Source organism: Nematolebias whitei, chromosome 13 (assembly GCF_014905685.2).
Source record: "Nematolebias whitei isolate Nwh7 chromosome 13, NemWhi1, whole genome shotgun sequence".
Taxonomy (NCBI): Eukaryota; Metazoa; Chordata; class Actinopteri; order Cyprinodontiformes; family Rivulidae; genus Nematolebias; species Nematolebias whitei.
In genome coordinates this window covers 42,986,342-43,002,437 of record NC_056510.1, presented here as the reverse complement: position 1 = coordinate 43,002,437, position 16,096 = coordinate 42,986,342, and the positions used below count along the sequence as shown (strand labels likewise).

Sequence of the window (16,096 nt, the reverse complement as noted above, 5' to 3'; positions counted from 1 at the left end):
ACAGCCAGCCATTCATCTGCTATTCTATCCACCGGCAAAACTTTTTTGTCTTTAGCTGTCAGTTTCTCTCACTTTTTCATCTTTATCCACCTTTTAAATTAATATTCCCATTATTTCTCAAAGAACTTACAGAAGGTATTTACTTGCACTTTTGTTCCTCTGTGTTGGCTAATGAATCATCCATAAATAGAAATTTGTTTGGGGTCTACAGGGCCTGTCTTCATAGTTACAGTCTCTTCTAAAGGATTTCATGGGATTAGACTGTTGTGTCAGTCTAAGAATCCATTGGGACAAACTTCTGCTTACTTCATCTATGCAGATTTTTAAACTCACAAACTATCTGCTAGGTCGACTGTGATCAGCTCACTTCACTTCCTTATATTAGAAAGAGATACTTGTTTTACATTTCTTCAATGAAAGCAACAACTTTTCCATCAGTTTATGATATGCTGGTTTGATTTGTAGATTTTGTGAAATTGATGTTTTCAAACAAGAACAATTAGATTTCAAAGAGTTTTGATTTGCTTTGCATTTTGTTTGCCTGTGAAACAACCATGTCTGGTCTTTGTTTTGAAAAACTTCATTTACTCTTAAATTATGCAAACCATTTTCACATTTAACTCTGTTCAGCCTTACCATCTCCTCTATTTTATATGACCTTCTGTTTTCCTTATGAAGCTCTTTCATGATACAAGCTTTGCAGCCTTTTTTGCAGCATGATTTCTGTGCACTTTCCAAAACTCCTATTTTTGTTCCCAACCTTAACGAAATCACTGAAAGTCTTTGTGATGATGTTTTAAAGCCATCAGGTCTGTAAAACATTTCACAGAAGTTGAACTTTTTTTTTACTTCTTTGGATAGTGTTTTAAAACTACAAAGATTTTTTTAAATTCTGACTTAACGCACAGTTTACAGGTTTTTATTTAAGTTGCTAAAATCCATGTTTGTTTGTTTTTTCATCTAAATGATCAATTTAAATGGATGGTGAAGTAAATGTAACCTATGTGATTCTTGGTGGGCATGTGGAAGTGCACACATACAGATATCTGTATTTTGTGATCTTTCTTATAGCCTACCTTCTTATAATAAGCTGTAATTCTATCATTGTGTATCTTATTTGGATTCACCAGAACCTTCACGAGCCGATGTACATTTTTATTGCAGCTTTGCTGATCAACGCTGTTCTCTGGAGCACTGTTATCTACCCAAAGCTTTTGATTGACGTTCTATCTGAAAAACAGATCATATCGTACTCAGCCTGTCTCTTACAGTTTCATTTGTTTTACTCTTTAGGAGGTTCAGAGTTTTTACTGTTGACGGCCATGGCTTATGACAGGTATGTGTCTATATGTAAACCTCTGCAATATCACACCCTTATGAGAAAAACTAAAGTCTGTATTCTCTTGATCTTAGCGTGGATTCTTCCTGCTTCTCATGTTGCAGTGCCAGCTGGTCTGAGCGCTGATAAGAAACTCTGTAACTTTACTTTAGGAGGTGTTTTTTGCAATAATACAGTCTACAAACTACAATGTGTTGTCTCCAAAGCTCAAATCATACATGACATGGTGATTTTGCTAAATGTTGCACTTTTTCCTTTACTTTTTATACTTTTCACTTACATACGGATACTTAGAATATCATATAAAAGTAATAGAGAAATGAGAAAAAAAGCAGCACAAACATGTTTACCACACTTAATTGTCCTCATCAATTTTTCTTGTTTGTGTGCTTTTGATGTTATTACAGTCCAAATGGATTCCGATTTTCCAGAGATCTTGCGATTAATAATGACTTTGCAATTAATAATGTATCATCCTCTCTTTAATCCTATCATTTATGGGCTGAAAATCAAAGAAATATTCAAACACCTCAAAAGGTTATTCCTTACAGCCAAACGAGTTTGATATTTAAAAATTGGATTAAATTCTTATGAAAATTCTATTGCAGTTGTTGGAGATTTATATAAAAAGTCATTTTTAATTAGGCATTGCTTATAAAACAAATACATTTGTATTTCTTGGATTGTAAAATTGGTTGTTATAGTAGTAAAAAGTTATAAAATCCTAAGTAATAAAAAATGTTTGAATAAATACATTTTTTTCTGATGGTTAGATGAACATATAAATACCTTAAGTTTGTCTGGTCCATAATGAAATTATAGTTTGCTTATATGATTTAAAAGAAAGTATGCTGTACTGTACATTAGAAGTTTTCTTTTCTAATCATACTCTTACAATTCAATTCAGTTTATTTGTATAGCTCCAAGTCCCAACAGAAGTCATCTCAGGGTGCTGTACAAAAACATTCATATACATTATAAAAGCCGATTAGTAAAAGTTCTCTATCTAAGGAAGCAGCAGATTGTGTTGAATCTTCACTTCGTCACATTCTCTCGTTCTGAGCAAGTACGAGACAGTGGAAAGGAAAAACTACCTTTTAAAAGCTAGGTTCTTGAGGGCTTTGTAAGTTAGACATAAGATTTTGAATTAAGTTCTGAATTTGACAGGGAAACAAACCGCCTGTATCTGCAATCTCATTCTTTCAGTCACTTCCCACAGCTCGTGACCATAGGTGAGGGTAAGAACCTAAACTGACCAGTAAACAGAGAGCTTTGCTTTGCAGCTCAGCTCCCTCTTCACCACAATGGACCGGCACAGACGCCGCAATACTGCAGATTCTGCACCAGTCCCTCTGTCAATCTCATGCGCCTTTCTTTCCTCACACATGAACAAAATCCTGAGATACTTGAACTCCTCCACTTGAGGCAGAACCTCATCCTTGACCTGAAGAGAACAATTCTTTCTTTTCTGACCGAGGACCATGGCTTCAGATTTGGAGATGCTGATTCTCATCCCAGCTGTTTCGCACGTGGCTGCTAACCGCTCCAGTGAGATTTGAAGGTCACAGCATGTTGATGCCAACAAGACCACATCATCTGCAAAGAGCAGCGATGGAATCCTGAGGCCACCGAATAGGTCCTCCGTCCCCCGGCTGCACCAAGAAATTCTGTCCATAGAAGTTATGAACAGAATCTGTGACAACAGGCAGCCCTGGCGGAGACCAGGCTCCCACCCTGAAGGGGTCCAACTTACTACCGGCAATGAGAACCAAACTCTTGCACCGCTTATATAGGGACCGAACAGTCTGTAGCAACGGGCCCCCAATCCCATACTAGCGAAGCAAACCCCACAGTGTACCTCAAGGAACATGGTTGAAAGCCTTCTCCAAGTCCATAAAACTCATATAGACTGGATGGGCAAACGCCCATGACCCCTCAAGGACCCTAGTGAGGGTAAAGAGCTGATCCAGTGTTTCACGGCCAGGATGGAACCTGCATGGTTCCTCTTGGATCTGAGGTTCAACCAACGATTTGACTCATTTCTCCAGTACCCCGGAATAGACCTTACCAGGGAGGCTAAGCAGAGTTATGCCCTCCGGCCCCCCTTTTTGAAGAGGGGAACCACCACCCCAGTCTGCCAATCCAGTGGCACTGACCCCGATGTTAACGTGATGTTGCAAAGGCATGCCAACTCTATTTTTTGTAAAAAAAATAATAATAATTTGTATGCCTTTTTATAATTGTCTATTGTTGTCGTTGTTGGCCATTGTTGTCATCATTCTTTGTTGAAATCAGGTCTCTCTTGTAAATGAGTCCTCAAGGCTCAGTGGAATTAACCTGTCTAAATAAAGGTTGAATGAATGACTACTGCCAGCGATCCATCAGCCCAAATGGACGTTCATTCAGCCGCTGCACTCGTGTGGCCGATGACCCAAACAGGTGAGATCACAAAATATCCGTAATGTCAGAGCAGGCTCCAATGTAGGCAGAAGCAGGGGAAACATTTAATGCACTTTGACGGCTCCTCAGCTCTTATCTTCTGCCCCCTCAGCCATGCGCGCACGCCAACTGTTATAATAATATGATGGTAGTCAGTAGTATAAGCAGTCAAAGCTTAATTTAAAACGACTGTTTGTTTTTTTTTGTTCGAGTTCGGACCTGTAATTACTGTTAATTTGTTGGATTGGGTGGGGTTCAGAGATGATGGCTGCGGGCTGGGGCCGGGTCGGTTCAGATTATTTGGACCCGATTGCAACTCTACCTTGCGGCCACAGCTCAAGGCAGCTATTTCAACAACTGAGGTGCAGAACATAGCCCACTCTGACTCAGTATCCCCCACCACAGCTAGGATGTGGTTAAAGCTCTCCTGGAGGTGCAAGTGCAAGTTGAAGATTTTTCTGATGGGTTCTTCTGCCAACACTGGCTTATCTGAATTTAAAGATGCAGAAAATTAAAGGTCTTCCAGGTTTTCATGTGTTTGACATGCTTGTCATCTAAGTAACTGACTGGATTCATTGGGTTTCATGGACAAATGTAACTGTGTATCATCAGCATATTAATGAAAATTTATCCCATGCTGTTTAATGACTTTTCCTAATGGAAGCATATACTGTATAAAGAGTATTGGTCCTGTGGGAGTTCCTGTTTCATGCCTGTGTTTGCTCACCAGAGGGCACCATTGTAGACTGTGTCGTGATGTGGCTCCAGGTGTACATAAGGCAGATGAAGACTGTCTTCTATGCTGGAGCATTGCCCTGCTTATGGTTCATGCCCTTAGTCGTTTGTGAATCTCTAAGTCTTGTGATTACTTACCTTTCTCCTGTCATCTTTCCAGTGAACCTCCTGAGACCTATCTAAGTATTTGGACCTTCTAGCGATCCTCTGGAAACCTTACCTGTGTGCCCTTCAGCTGTTCTTCTTGCCCTCCAACCTCCTGAGCACATTTAATCTTCTCATGATTGTACAGGATTTTGGAATCATACATCTTACCAACCATCTACTAGTAAGGAACCTACACATTCTGAGTAAACCCCCTTTGCTGATCTCTGGACCTGACCCATATCCTTGCTCCCCAAGTTCCTGTTCCGTCCTAAATTTTTACTCACTGTAAATAAAAGCACTGAATTGATCCTATTGTGTCTGAGTTGTTCATCACCAGTCCTTTCACTCTGGGTATTCAATTCTTGTAACAGAAATGCTCCAGCCAGACCTTAACACCCATAAAGTGAGTGAAGATGGCCAATCTCAACACCTTTTTATGTCCCAGATAAGATGCATAGACAAATTAGGAGATGCTCTGCAACAAATTTTTACTCAGCAAAAATTTAACCAGTCTAATATGGAGGAGCTAAGAAATATGATGTTATCATACAATAAAAGATTGTCTTCACCTTTATCTTCTGCGCCAGCGCCCCCTCTGAGTCTGTCAATCAGAGCCCATTACCTTTTCCGACTGATTGCCTGTGAGGAAAATTTCAAGCCATCTGAGTTTTTCTGTGGTGATCCTGAACATTGCGATGGGTTTTTATTACAGTGCCAGCTAACATTCAAATGAGGACAATAAACATATTCCTCTTACGCTGCTAAGATTACCTGCATAATCAGTCAGTTGAAGGGGGACACGCTTCGTTGGGCACACACTTTAATGTCTACGAACCCCATTGAATCTTTAAATTTTTCTATATTTTTTGATGAATTCAGATGTGTGTTTCAACATCCTCTCCAGCAGGCACAGGCAGTCAAGTGTCTTCTTGACAGGCTCTGTCTCTGTCTGCTCTTTATACTTTTGTTGTTCTGCTCTGTGTGTGATTTTCTGTTTATCTGATTCTGTTATTTTCCACTCACTCCTCAGTCTGCCTCTCCACTCCTCAGTCTTTATCATTCACACCTGTCCCTCATCAACCACCTGCCCAGGTGCTCTCATTACTCACTCTCCCTCTGTCTTATAAAAAGCCTTTCTCTCCTCCACTCCTCATCCGGTCATTGTTCTGTATTCACAGACATCTCAGTCCTCCTCTGTCCTGTCTGTTTTTGTCCACCTGATGATCTGCTCCGCCTGTGTACTCTGATGTCCTGTTCAGTCTTGTTCTTGATCCTGTTTTGCCAGAGTAAGTTTTGCTGCACCGACAGCTTTTTGTTTTGTTGTTTAAATAAATTATTTTTATTTAAACTCCTGCCTCACTCGCCTGCCTGTAAATGGGTCTAAACACTGAGGATTGTGATAGAATGACCGGACCTGACCCAGACCCAGCAGGTTCTTCGCTCCACTCCAAGCGCCAGCACGAACGTGAGCAACTCCGCCGGGTAACGCATAATGATCTGGACACCAGGGCCACCCCCAAGGATCTGTGGAAGAGGTTGGTGGCCGCTGAGGACTTTGTTAACGTGTTTACCCGGTTGGAACTAGAAGGCTATGAACCGGGGGTGTTTGAACTGTTTTCTCAAGCTTGGAATGCGAGACGTGTGCTGCGCTCTCTTCTCCTGCCATCTGCCACGCCCCCCGGTCATCCCAAGCACCCCTCATTGGTGAATGGAATGGTCTCGCCGCCCACTCCGGCTCTCCTGGTCTCGCCGCCCGCTCTGGCTCTCAAGGTCTCGCCACCTGCAGACCCTTCACCGGACTCGCCACCTGCAGACCCTTCACCGGACTCGCCGCCTACAGACTCCAACTCTGACCCCGCAGCTGCAGAACCTGGCTCTGACCCCGCAGCTGCAGAACCCGGCTCTGACCCTGTTCCTCCAGCTGCAGCCCAGCCTCCACCTGCTGCTGCAGCCCCACCTCCTTCCTGTGTCTCTGTGGGGACTGGTTCTGACACCCCATCTATTGGGATCTCTATAATGGTGGGTCCCAAGCCTCCGTTAGGCCCCAAGCCTCCGGTGGGCCCGGCTCCATCACCTACTGCTGCAGATCCCGGCTCTGACCCCGCAGCTGCAGAACTCTCCTTCAACTCTTCGGCTGCAGAACCCGCCTTCGACTCTTCGGCTGCAGAACCCGCCTTCAACTCTTCGGCTGCAGAACTCGACTCTTCGCCTGCAGAACTCGACTCTTCGGCTGCAGAGCCCGCCTTCGACTCTTCTGCTGCAGAACCCTCGTCTGACCTCACGGCTGCAGAACCCTCGTCCGACCTCACGGCTGCAGAACCCTCGTCCGACCTCACGGTTGCAGAACCCTCGTCCGACCTCACGGCTGCTGAACCCTCGTCCGACCTCCCGGCTGCCGAACCCCGTCCTGACCCAGCAGTTGCCGAACCTCGTCCTGACCCAGCAGCTGCCGAACCCCGTCCTGACCCAGCAGCTGCCGAACCCCGTCCTGACCCAGCAGCTGCCAACATCCCGTCTGCTCCAGCAGCAGCCAGCACTACCATCTCTGGCCCCATTCCATCCTCCCCCGAACCCTGGTCCCGCTCTGGACGGTCCCCGGGCCATCCGCCCGAACTCTGGTCCTGCTCTGGACGGTCCACGGGCCGTCCGCCCGAACTCTGGTCCCGCTAGGAACGATGCCCAGGGCCGTTCATAGAAATACTTGTGTTTTGAGTCTTTTTGCTCCCAGGTCTACCCTGTCGGTTTTTGTTTGGATTTTTGTGCCCTCCATCCTTGTTTTCCCCATCCTCCCACCCATTCTGTGTTGTGTTCTAGGGGACGTCAAGAGCCGTCCCTTGAGAGGGGTGTTATGACAGGCTCTGTCTCTGTCTGCTCTTTATACTTTTGTTGTTCTGCTCTGTGTGTGATTTTCTGTTTATCTGATTCTGTTATTTTCCACTCACTCCTCAGTCTGCCTCTCCACTCCTCAGTCTTTATCATTCACACTTGTCCCTCATCAACCATCTGCCCAGGTGCTCTCATTACTCACTCTCCCTCTGTCTTATAAAAAGCCTTTCTCTCCTCCACTCCTCGTCCGGTCATTGTTCTGTATTCACAGACATCTCAGTCCTCCTCTGTCCTGTCTGTTTTTGTCCACCTGATGATCTGCTCCTCCTGTGTACTCTGATGTCTTGTTCTTGATCCTGTTTTGCCAGAGTAAGTTTTGCTGCACCGACAGCTTTTTGTTTTGTTGTTTAAATAAATTATTTTTATTTAAACTCCTGCCTCGCTCGCCTGCCTGCAAATGGGTCTAAACACTGAGGATTGTGATACTTCTAACCTTGAACAGGGCCGACGTACTATATCACAACACACCCTGGAGTTCTGCATTGCTGTTGCACGTGCTGGATGCGATGAAACAGCACTCAAAGGTACTTTTCCACACTCCCTGTCTGACCATATTAAAGATTTCCTAGCCTCTCGAGACAAACAACAAAATCTAAATGAGTTAATTCATCTTGCGGTCCTGATCGATAACCGCTTCCTGGAGAGAGACAAAGAAAGGGACTACAGATCCCACAACCTCACTTCTTCCAGGTTACATCTGTTGCCATCACACTCACCTGTCCCAAGGATAGCAACCAAACCTATGCCAGAGGGACGCAACCGTCTCTCTCCTGAGGAGACACAGAGATAGATGGAGGATAATGCTTGCATATATTGTGGTAAGATGGGATAATTTATTGCTCACTGCCCACTTTGGGGGACCAAGCTTTCTCTTTCTGTAAAACTGTTGGTGGGAAGCTTCGCTCTTTCGCCCACTTCCAGACTGTTGCTGCCTACCTTGCTTGTTTCTAACCAAGATAAATTACCTGTTTCAATGCTCGTGGACTTAGGAGCTGAACAGAATTTAATCAGCCAGGACCTCCTTGATCGGCTGGCGATTCCTACACAGACCCTTCAAACTCTGCTGACCGTTGCCAAACTGACAAGTTACAGCATCGCCCACATCCAACTTCAAGACACTGTGGTCGAGGTTTTCAATACCTCATCATTTGGGAAGGTTATGGACTGAAGAATCCCTAGGACCTTCATCTTGGACCCTAGCCTCATTACTTTCTTTTTAAGGGCTCACCCTGAGAAATGCCTCAGGGCACCTGGAAGCAACTGATGAGGGGGAAGTACAGTGGGAGTTCCTGTTCCATGCCTGTCTTGGGTCACCAGAGGGTGCCATACTTCCAAACCTGCAGACAATGTGTCCGGATGATACTCCAGGTGTACAGGTCCTTCTCAAAAAATTAGCATATTGTGATAAAGGTCATTATTTTCCATAATGTAATGATAAAAATGAAACTTTCGTATATTTCAGATTCATTGCACACCAACTGAAATATTTCAGGTCTTTAATTGTTTTAATACTGATGATTATGGCATACAACTCATGAAAACCCAAAATGCCTGTCCCAAAAAATTAGCATATCATGAAAAGGTTCTCTAAACAAGCTATTAACCTAACCATCTGAATCAACGACGTAACTCTAAACACCTGCAAAAGGTTCTTGAGGCTTTTAAAAACTCCCAGCCTTGTTCATTACTCAAAACCACAATCATGGGTAAGACTGCCGACCTGACTGCTGTCCAGAAGGCCATCATTGACACTCTCAAGCAAGAGGGTAATAACGAATAGACTGTTCCCAGAGTGCTGTATCAAGGCACCTCAGTGGGAAGTCTGTGGGAAGGGAAAAGTGTGGCAGAAAACGCTGCACAAGGAGAAGAGGTGACCAGACCCTGAGGAGGATTGTGGAGAAGGGCCGATTCCAGACCTTGGGGGACCTGCGGAAGCAGTGGACTGAGTCTGGAGTAGAAGCATCCAGAGCCACCGTGCACAGGCGTGTGCAGGAAATGGGCTACAGGTGCCGCATTCCCCAGGTCAAGCCACTTTTGAACCAGAAACAGCAGCAGAAGCGCCTGACCTGAGCTACAGAGAAGCAGCACTGGACTGTTGCTAAGTGGTCAAAAGTACTTTTTTCGGATTAAAGCAAATTTTGCATGTCATTTGGAAATCAAGGTGCCAGAGTCTGGAGGAAGACTGGGGAGAAGGAAATGCCAGAAGTCCAGTGTGAAGCACCCACAGTCAGTGATGGTCTGGGGTGCCATGTCAGCTGCTGGTGTTGGTCCACTGTGTTTTATCAAGGGCAGGGTCAATGCAGCTAGCTGTCAGGAGATTTTGGAGCACTTCATGCTTCCATCTGCTGAAAAGCTTTATGGAGATGAAGATTTCATTTTTCAGCACGACCTGGCACCTGCTCACAGTGCCAAAACCATTGGTAAATGGTTTACTGACCATGGTATTACTGTGCTCAATTGGCCTGCCAACTCTCCTGACCTGAACCCCATAGAGAACCTGCGGGATATTGTGAAGAGAAAGTTGAGAGACGCAAGACCCAACACTCTGGATGAGCTTAAGGCCGCTATCGAAGCATCCTGGGCCTCCATAACACCTCAGCAGTGCCACAGGCTGATTGCCTCCATGCCACGCCGCATTGAAGCAGTCATTCATGCAAACGGATTCCCGACCAAGTATTGAGTGCATAACTGAACATGATTATTTGAAGGTTGGCGTTTTTTGTATTAAAAACACTTGTCTTTCATTGGTGGGATGAAATATGCTAATTTATTGGGACAGGCATTTTGGTTTTCATGAGCTGTATGCCATAATCATCAGTATTAAAACAATTAAAGACCTGAAATATTTCAGTCGGTGTGCAATGAATCTGAAATATATGAAAGTTTCACTTTTATCATTACATTATGGAAAATAATGACCTTTATTACAATATGCTTATTTTTTGAGAAGGATCTGTATATAAGGCAGTTGATGACTCTCCTTTGACACTGGAGAATTACCCTGCTTTTGGTTCATGCTCTTAGCCCTTTGTGAATCTCTAAGCCTTGTGGATACTTACTTTTCTCCTGTAATCTTTCCAGTGAACCACCTGATACGTAGCTGAGTATATGGATCTCCTAGTGAACCTCTGGTAACCTTACCTATGCACCCTTCAGCTGCTCTTCTCACCCTCCAACCAAATGCCCTCCAGAGTGTATTGGATCTTCTCATGATTGTTTAGGACTTTGGAACCATACATCTTACCAACCATCTCCCAGTAAGGAACTTGCACGTTCTGAGTAAACCCCCTTTGCTGAACACTGGACCTGACCCATCTCCTTGCTCCCCAGGGTTCCTGTTTCGTCCTAAATTATTACTCACTGTAATTAAAAGCACTGAATTGATACTATTGTGTCTGAATTGTTCATCACCAGTCATTTCACCCTGGGTATTCTGTTCTTGTGACAGGTCCAAGCACGGAACCCTGAGGAACTCCATAACTAACGTTGGTGTATAAAGAAGATTATTATAGATTATAGATTTTTTATTTACATTTACAAACTAGAAAATATAAAATAAATATAATTTAAACCATTTTAGAGTTGTTCCTTTAATCCCAATATCATATTCAAGGCTCTGTAGTAGAATATTGTGATCAACTGTATCAGTTGCAGCACTGAGGTCTAACAGGACCGGTACTGACGCAAGACGAGGCCATGAGAATATCATTAGTAAGTTTCAATGGGGCAGCACGGTGGCGCAACTGGTAGAGCTGCTGCCTCTCAGCGAGCAGGTCCCTGGTTCAAACCCCGGTCCAGGGGTCTTTCTGGGTGGAGTTTGCATGTTTTCTCCGTGCATGCGTGGGTTTTCTCCGGGTACTCCAGGTTTCCTCCCACAGACCAAAAACAAGCATGTTTCGCTGATTGATAACTCTAAATTGTCCCTAGGTGTGAGTGAGAGAGTGAATGATTGTTTGTCTCATTTGTCTCTGTGTGGCCCTGTGATGGACTTGCAACCCGTCCAGGATGTACCCCGCCCTTCGCACAGTGATTGCTGGACATGGGCACCGGCGACCCCCATGACCTAAAATGGAAAAAGCGGGTAAAAGATAATGGATGGATGGATGGATGGATGAGAAAAAACAGTTATCCTTTGAGCTGCAGCTAGTAGCATTAATCAGAGCTTCTCCCACTTTATTTTTTCATGGTGAAGTTGTGGCGCTGCTTTATTGCTAAAAGCTATGTGAAGAAATAATGTACTCCTGCATAATAAAAATAAACCTAAACCCTTCGCCTTCCACTGAGCTGTATGCGCATAAATCTTTGTGATATAGCAGGCGATGGAGTGGGGAATCTTTGGAGCCCTGCTTGGAGAATTAGTTGGAAGTTTGTTGCAGAGTTTGCTGGTCTGCTGCTTCACTTTTCATCTACCTTCCACACATTTGTTGTATTTCCAAACTATAGTACCATATTTTTATTTTACACTTCTTGCAAACAACTGTGCTCTTGTCAAGCTCTGTCTTCCCTGGAACATTGTAGAATCCAAAATGACTTTACATCGACTTTTAACAACGAAGGACCGGGTTGAATCTGCTGAAGCTGTCCTCTGCTGCATGCTATCGCTCTCCATTCAGATATAGGGAGCTGACTAACTAGCTTGCTGTACAGTGGCCTACAAGGCCAAATGCTACGGTGGCCGAGCGGACATATAATTCGATATGCAGTACGCTCAGGTGTAGTAGCGGAAAACATTAAAACTTAAATGCATTTTAAAATTGATTTATGGGGCTTTAGAATCGATTCAGAATCGCCAGGACTAGGAATCTAGATTCTTTAATGATTTTTTTCTGTACCCCTACTAATGTTAGCCTTCCTGTGTTTACTCTGTAGATTCCAATACAGAACAGACCTAACCGCATCATCAACCCAGCATGCACTGTGCAGGTGAAAAAATGGCGACCTCCATGGGCGAAAAATATAACAAAAGATATACCATTTTAAAAGTAATTATGAGTTTTTACATATCACAAACAGCAATTTTTAAGTTAATAGGAAAATTACAACATATTTAGGCCAACATGTTCAATTAATCATGGATCCCTTTAAAAACACATTAAGTAGAACCAAAATGCAGACATCAGTTAGGGGAAATATATTTTTAAACAGTCTGGTTGGGATGGGATCTAGCAGTCATTTTGATGGTTTAGATGAAGCTATTATTTTGGACAGTTCAGAGAGTTCAACAGGACAAAAACAGTCCAAACATAAATCGGGTTCTAAAAATATTTCTAAAGCTGCCTCATCTGACTGGGAATCGGATGCAATAGTAGGAAGGATGGTTTTATTTTTTTTCCTAATTAAAATAATTTTATTTATGAAGAATCTCATGAAGTAATCACACATGGCTAAAAAGAGATAGGACTTTTCATTAGTTTTTGTAGCTATAGTACTGAACAGAAACCTGGGGTTATTTTTTATTCTCATCTATTAAATATTAATAATGTACAGTTCTAGCTTTAGGGAGAGCTTTTGTATATATTAGCAGGCTATCTCTCTAAGATAAATAGAATACTTCAACATAAGTGGAGCACCATTTTCTTTCTAGCTTTCTAGATGACTGTTTTAAAGTACGTAACTCGGGACTGAATCAAGGAGCCAGCGTCCTTTGTTTGATTAGTTTCTTTTTCAGCAGTGCAGTTTTATCAAGTGAAGTTTGCAATGAAGTTGTATAATTATCATAAAGATCATCTACAGTATGTCACTGAGCTCTGTTGCAGTGCTCTGCAAGACAGAGGGAAAAAAAACAATGGAAGAGATTACATTTTGTTTGTTATCAAATCATAAACTAACAGAGACTTAGAGAAAAGAGGTCTGATGTTCAATAATACAATACAATGCAATACATTATGGATTTATTGACAAAACCATTTAATGTTCATGATTAAAGTATCAATGTTGTTTTGATAAAGAAGGCAAACAATTGCCAAATCATCATGTGAGTTTGTTCACTGAAGTAACTTATGAAGTAGGGAGCAGTCAAAAGAAAAAATACATAAATATAGTACAAAGTATATATTATAATGTATCTCCCCATGTAAGATAGAGACAGTGTAACCTAGAGGGGCATGATTGGGAGGAACAACCTTTCTGATCTGAACCTTAGCTGGTTTCTGTTGCTTTGTTCTGTTGTAGGACATCTGTGCATGCCATAGTTTATTGTTTATTTATTTCAGTGAATCCTTACATAACTTTTATCAGGTAGAAAAGCATCAAAATGTGTCAATCAATTTGGCAGTTTTAATAAGAAAAATATTGACCCTTCATATATATATATGTATGTATGTATACCCAAACAGCAAAATACGATTGAATCAACGTTGAAATAGGGTTAGGCAGAAATATTGTGTCATTGTTGAAACCTGACATTTAAATTATACAGAAAGTGGTCTGTGACTTACACGTTGAATCAACGTTAGGTTTTCAACCATAACTGATACTATATCAGTGTTGATTCAACCATCATCTAAATGCTAATCTACATTTACATTTGTGTTGATTTTATATTGAAACAATGTTAGGGATCAATGATTATTCAACCGTCATCTCAAAGCTAATCTACATTTACATTTGTGTTGATATTATATGGAATCAAAGTTAAGGAATCAATATTGATTCATGTACGTTTGACATTAAAATATTCACTTCACCACTAGGGCATTAACAGAGTACTCGAGTAATCTACACATCGATTGCTAGGACATCTATCGAGGTTAAAAATGTTACGTCAAGTATCCGTAGTGACGTCATATTATGTGACCACCGTATGACCATAGGGGGCGGTGTTGCACTGTTGCAGGTCACACCGGGTCCAATCCACCAAACCAGAACCAGTTTCGGTTTAAGTTTCGTTTTTGACGTGCTGCATGTTTCTTCACGTTTGCAGTTTAATGATAATAACTAATAGTTTATCTAAAAAAGTTAAATCTGGTCCTCTGGACATTCAAAAAAACAAAACAAAGCAAAACAACAACAAAAATTTGAATGTCCAGAGGACCAGATTTAACTTTTTTAGATTTTTCTACCTGGATTATTGAGCATGCATCAGGAACTAATAGTTTAGTTTTTCCTGTGACTTATTTGCAATATGATAAATGGTAGGAGCACAATATACACTCCCAATGTTTTGTTGGTCTTTTTTTTTGTAAATAATTACCTTTTTTGCGGTTTTATTTATTTATTAATTTTTGTATCTTGAGATCTATGATGTCATCAAATACTCGAGTTCTACTCGGGTTTTATTATGTTAATGTCGAGTTTAAAAATTATATACTCATTCAACCCCTATTCACCACTTGCTCTTGCCGAGGTCGGATGCTTTTCCCTTCCCCTCCTTCTCCGCTTTGCTTTGCTGCTCTGTCTGTCTGTCTGTCTGTAAAACTGCTTCTGAGCTTCTCTTGCATATCTTCCGAACCATAATTATGGACTTGTTTTGATCAGTTGTTCCCTCAACACAATTGATAACATTTCTTTAAAGAGAAGACAAGCTTTAGGCAAGCCGATTTGCCCTGTTGGCATGCATACAGCTGGATATCTCATCGACTTGAAGACATGATGATGTGTCTATCTCTGCTGCCATTTGTGGATTTTAAGGACGCATATTTAATTGGATTTACAATAACTGGTTCCTGCTTTTTGGATTCGGCTGGTTACTGGTTTTATCTGCAATCAAGGAAGTCGTCGGCAGCAAACTGGGACCCGATCACACTGCTTGCCTTTATGATGGCTTGGTTCATGCCTCGAGTACCCGGACTCAAATGTTTTGGGCAGAATGGGTCAGATCTTGCGGATTTTACTCAGGCATGTTCCATCTGCGTGGCCATGTAATTTGGACATTTCAGAAAAGTTTGGACCAACACAGACTCAAGGTAGATGTCATTAAGTTCTGCCTGTCCCTAAAACAACTGTGTTTTTATCTGAATTTGGCTCCCCTGGCTGGCCTTGAAGGCCACTTTCTCTGAATTTGTCTGGAGAACATGTGACCTGACACTCAGGAATTTTCAACTGATAACCAGAGGAATCCTGCTGAACAAACATTTTGTCATCATTTCAGGAATCTTGGATTCTCACAGGCGTTATCCTTGGCCATTCCCCGAAATCCCTCAAGAATGTTTACGGATCTCACCAGAGGAAACTGGCTGATTATTCCATCTTTATCAGAACTCTTACAGTGCCCTCGAGTGTCCATGAATCATTGCTCACCGCTCTCGTTGTCTCCCCCCTCTGTGGAATGTCTACGTCACTATGTGCTTGTTTGTTCAAGATGTTTTTTTAATATTAGAGTTTTTCTTCTCAGCCAAGAAGAAAAAGTCTGATAGGAATTTTTGCTCCTCCAATTGCTACATGCGTCCAGTTTCACTACTTTTTGTCTGTCTAAACAGATATCACTTGTAAATGAGTCTTCTAGGCTCAATGTGACTTATCTGTCTAAATCAGGTGTGCCCAACCAGTCGCTCGCGGGCGACTGGTCGCCCGCGAAGCGAAGCCTTGACTTGTATTCTCACAGACATAGTC

General features: G+C 42.4%; 2 protein-coding genes across 2 annotated transcripts in view; both read left to right on the top strand.

Annotated features, from left to right (window-relative positions):
- The first annotated feature begins 950 nt into the window (after positions 1–950).
- On the top strand, positions 951–1,904 carry LOC119419341 (olfactory receptor 6N2-like). The gene has a single exon (XM_037686648.1). It carries the CDS (start codon positions 978–980, stop codon positions 1,902–1,904), a length of 927 nt encoding a protein of 308 aa, XP_037542576.1. The 5' UTR covers positions 951–977.
- Positions 1,905–6,064: 4,160 nt separating this feature from the next.
- Positions 6,065–16,096, top strand: part of itgav (integrin, alpha V) — a gene marked incomplete in the record, with an annotated part of 192,048 nt that continues 182,016 nt past the window's right edge. Inside the window, 2 exon segments of the mRNA XM_037686717.1 lie at positions 6,065–6,571; positions 6,702–7,293. Of these exon segments, the coding sequence (XP_037542645.1) occupies positions 6,065–6,571; positions 6,702–7,293 (1,099 nt within the window).

Bases quoted from the DNA above. Each gene is read 5' to 3' on its own strand.
- LOC119419341 (XM_037686648.1), top strand. From the start codon at position 978: ATGGATGGTGAAGTAAATGTAACCTATGTGATTCTTGGTGGGCATGTG.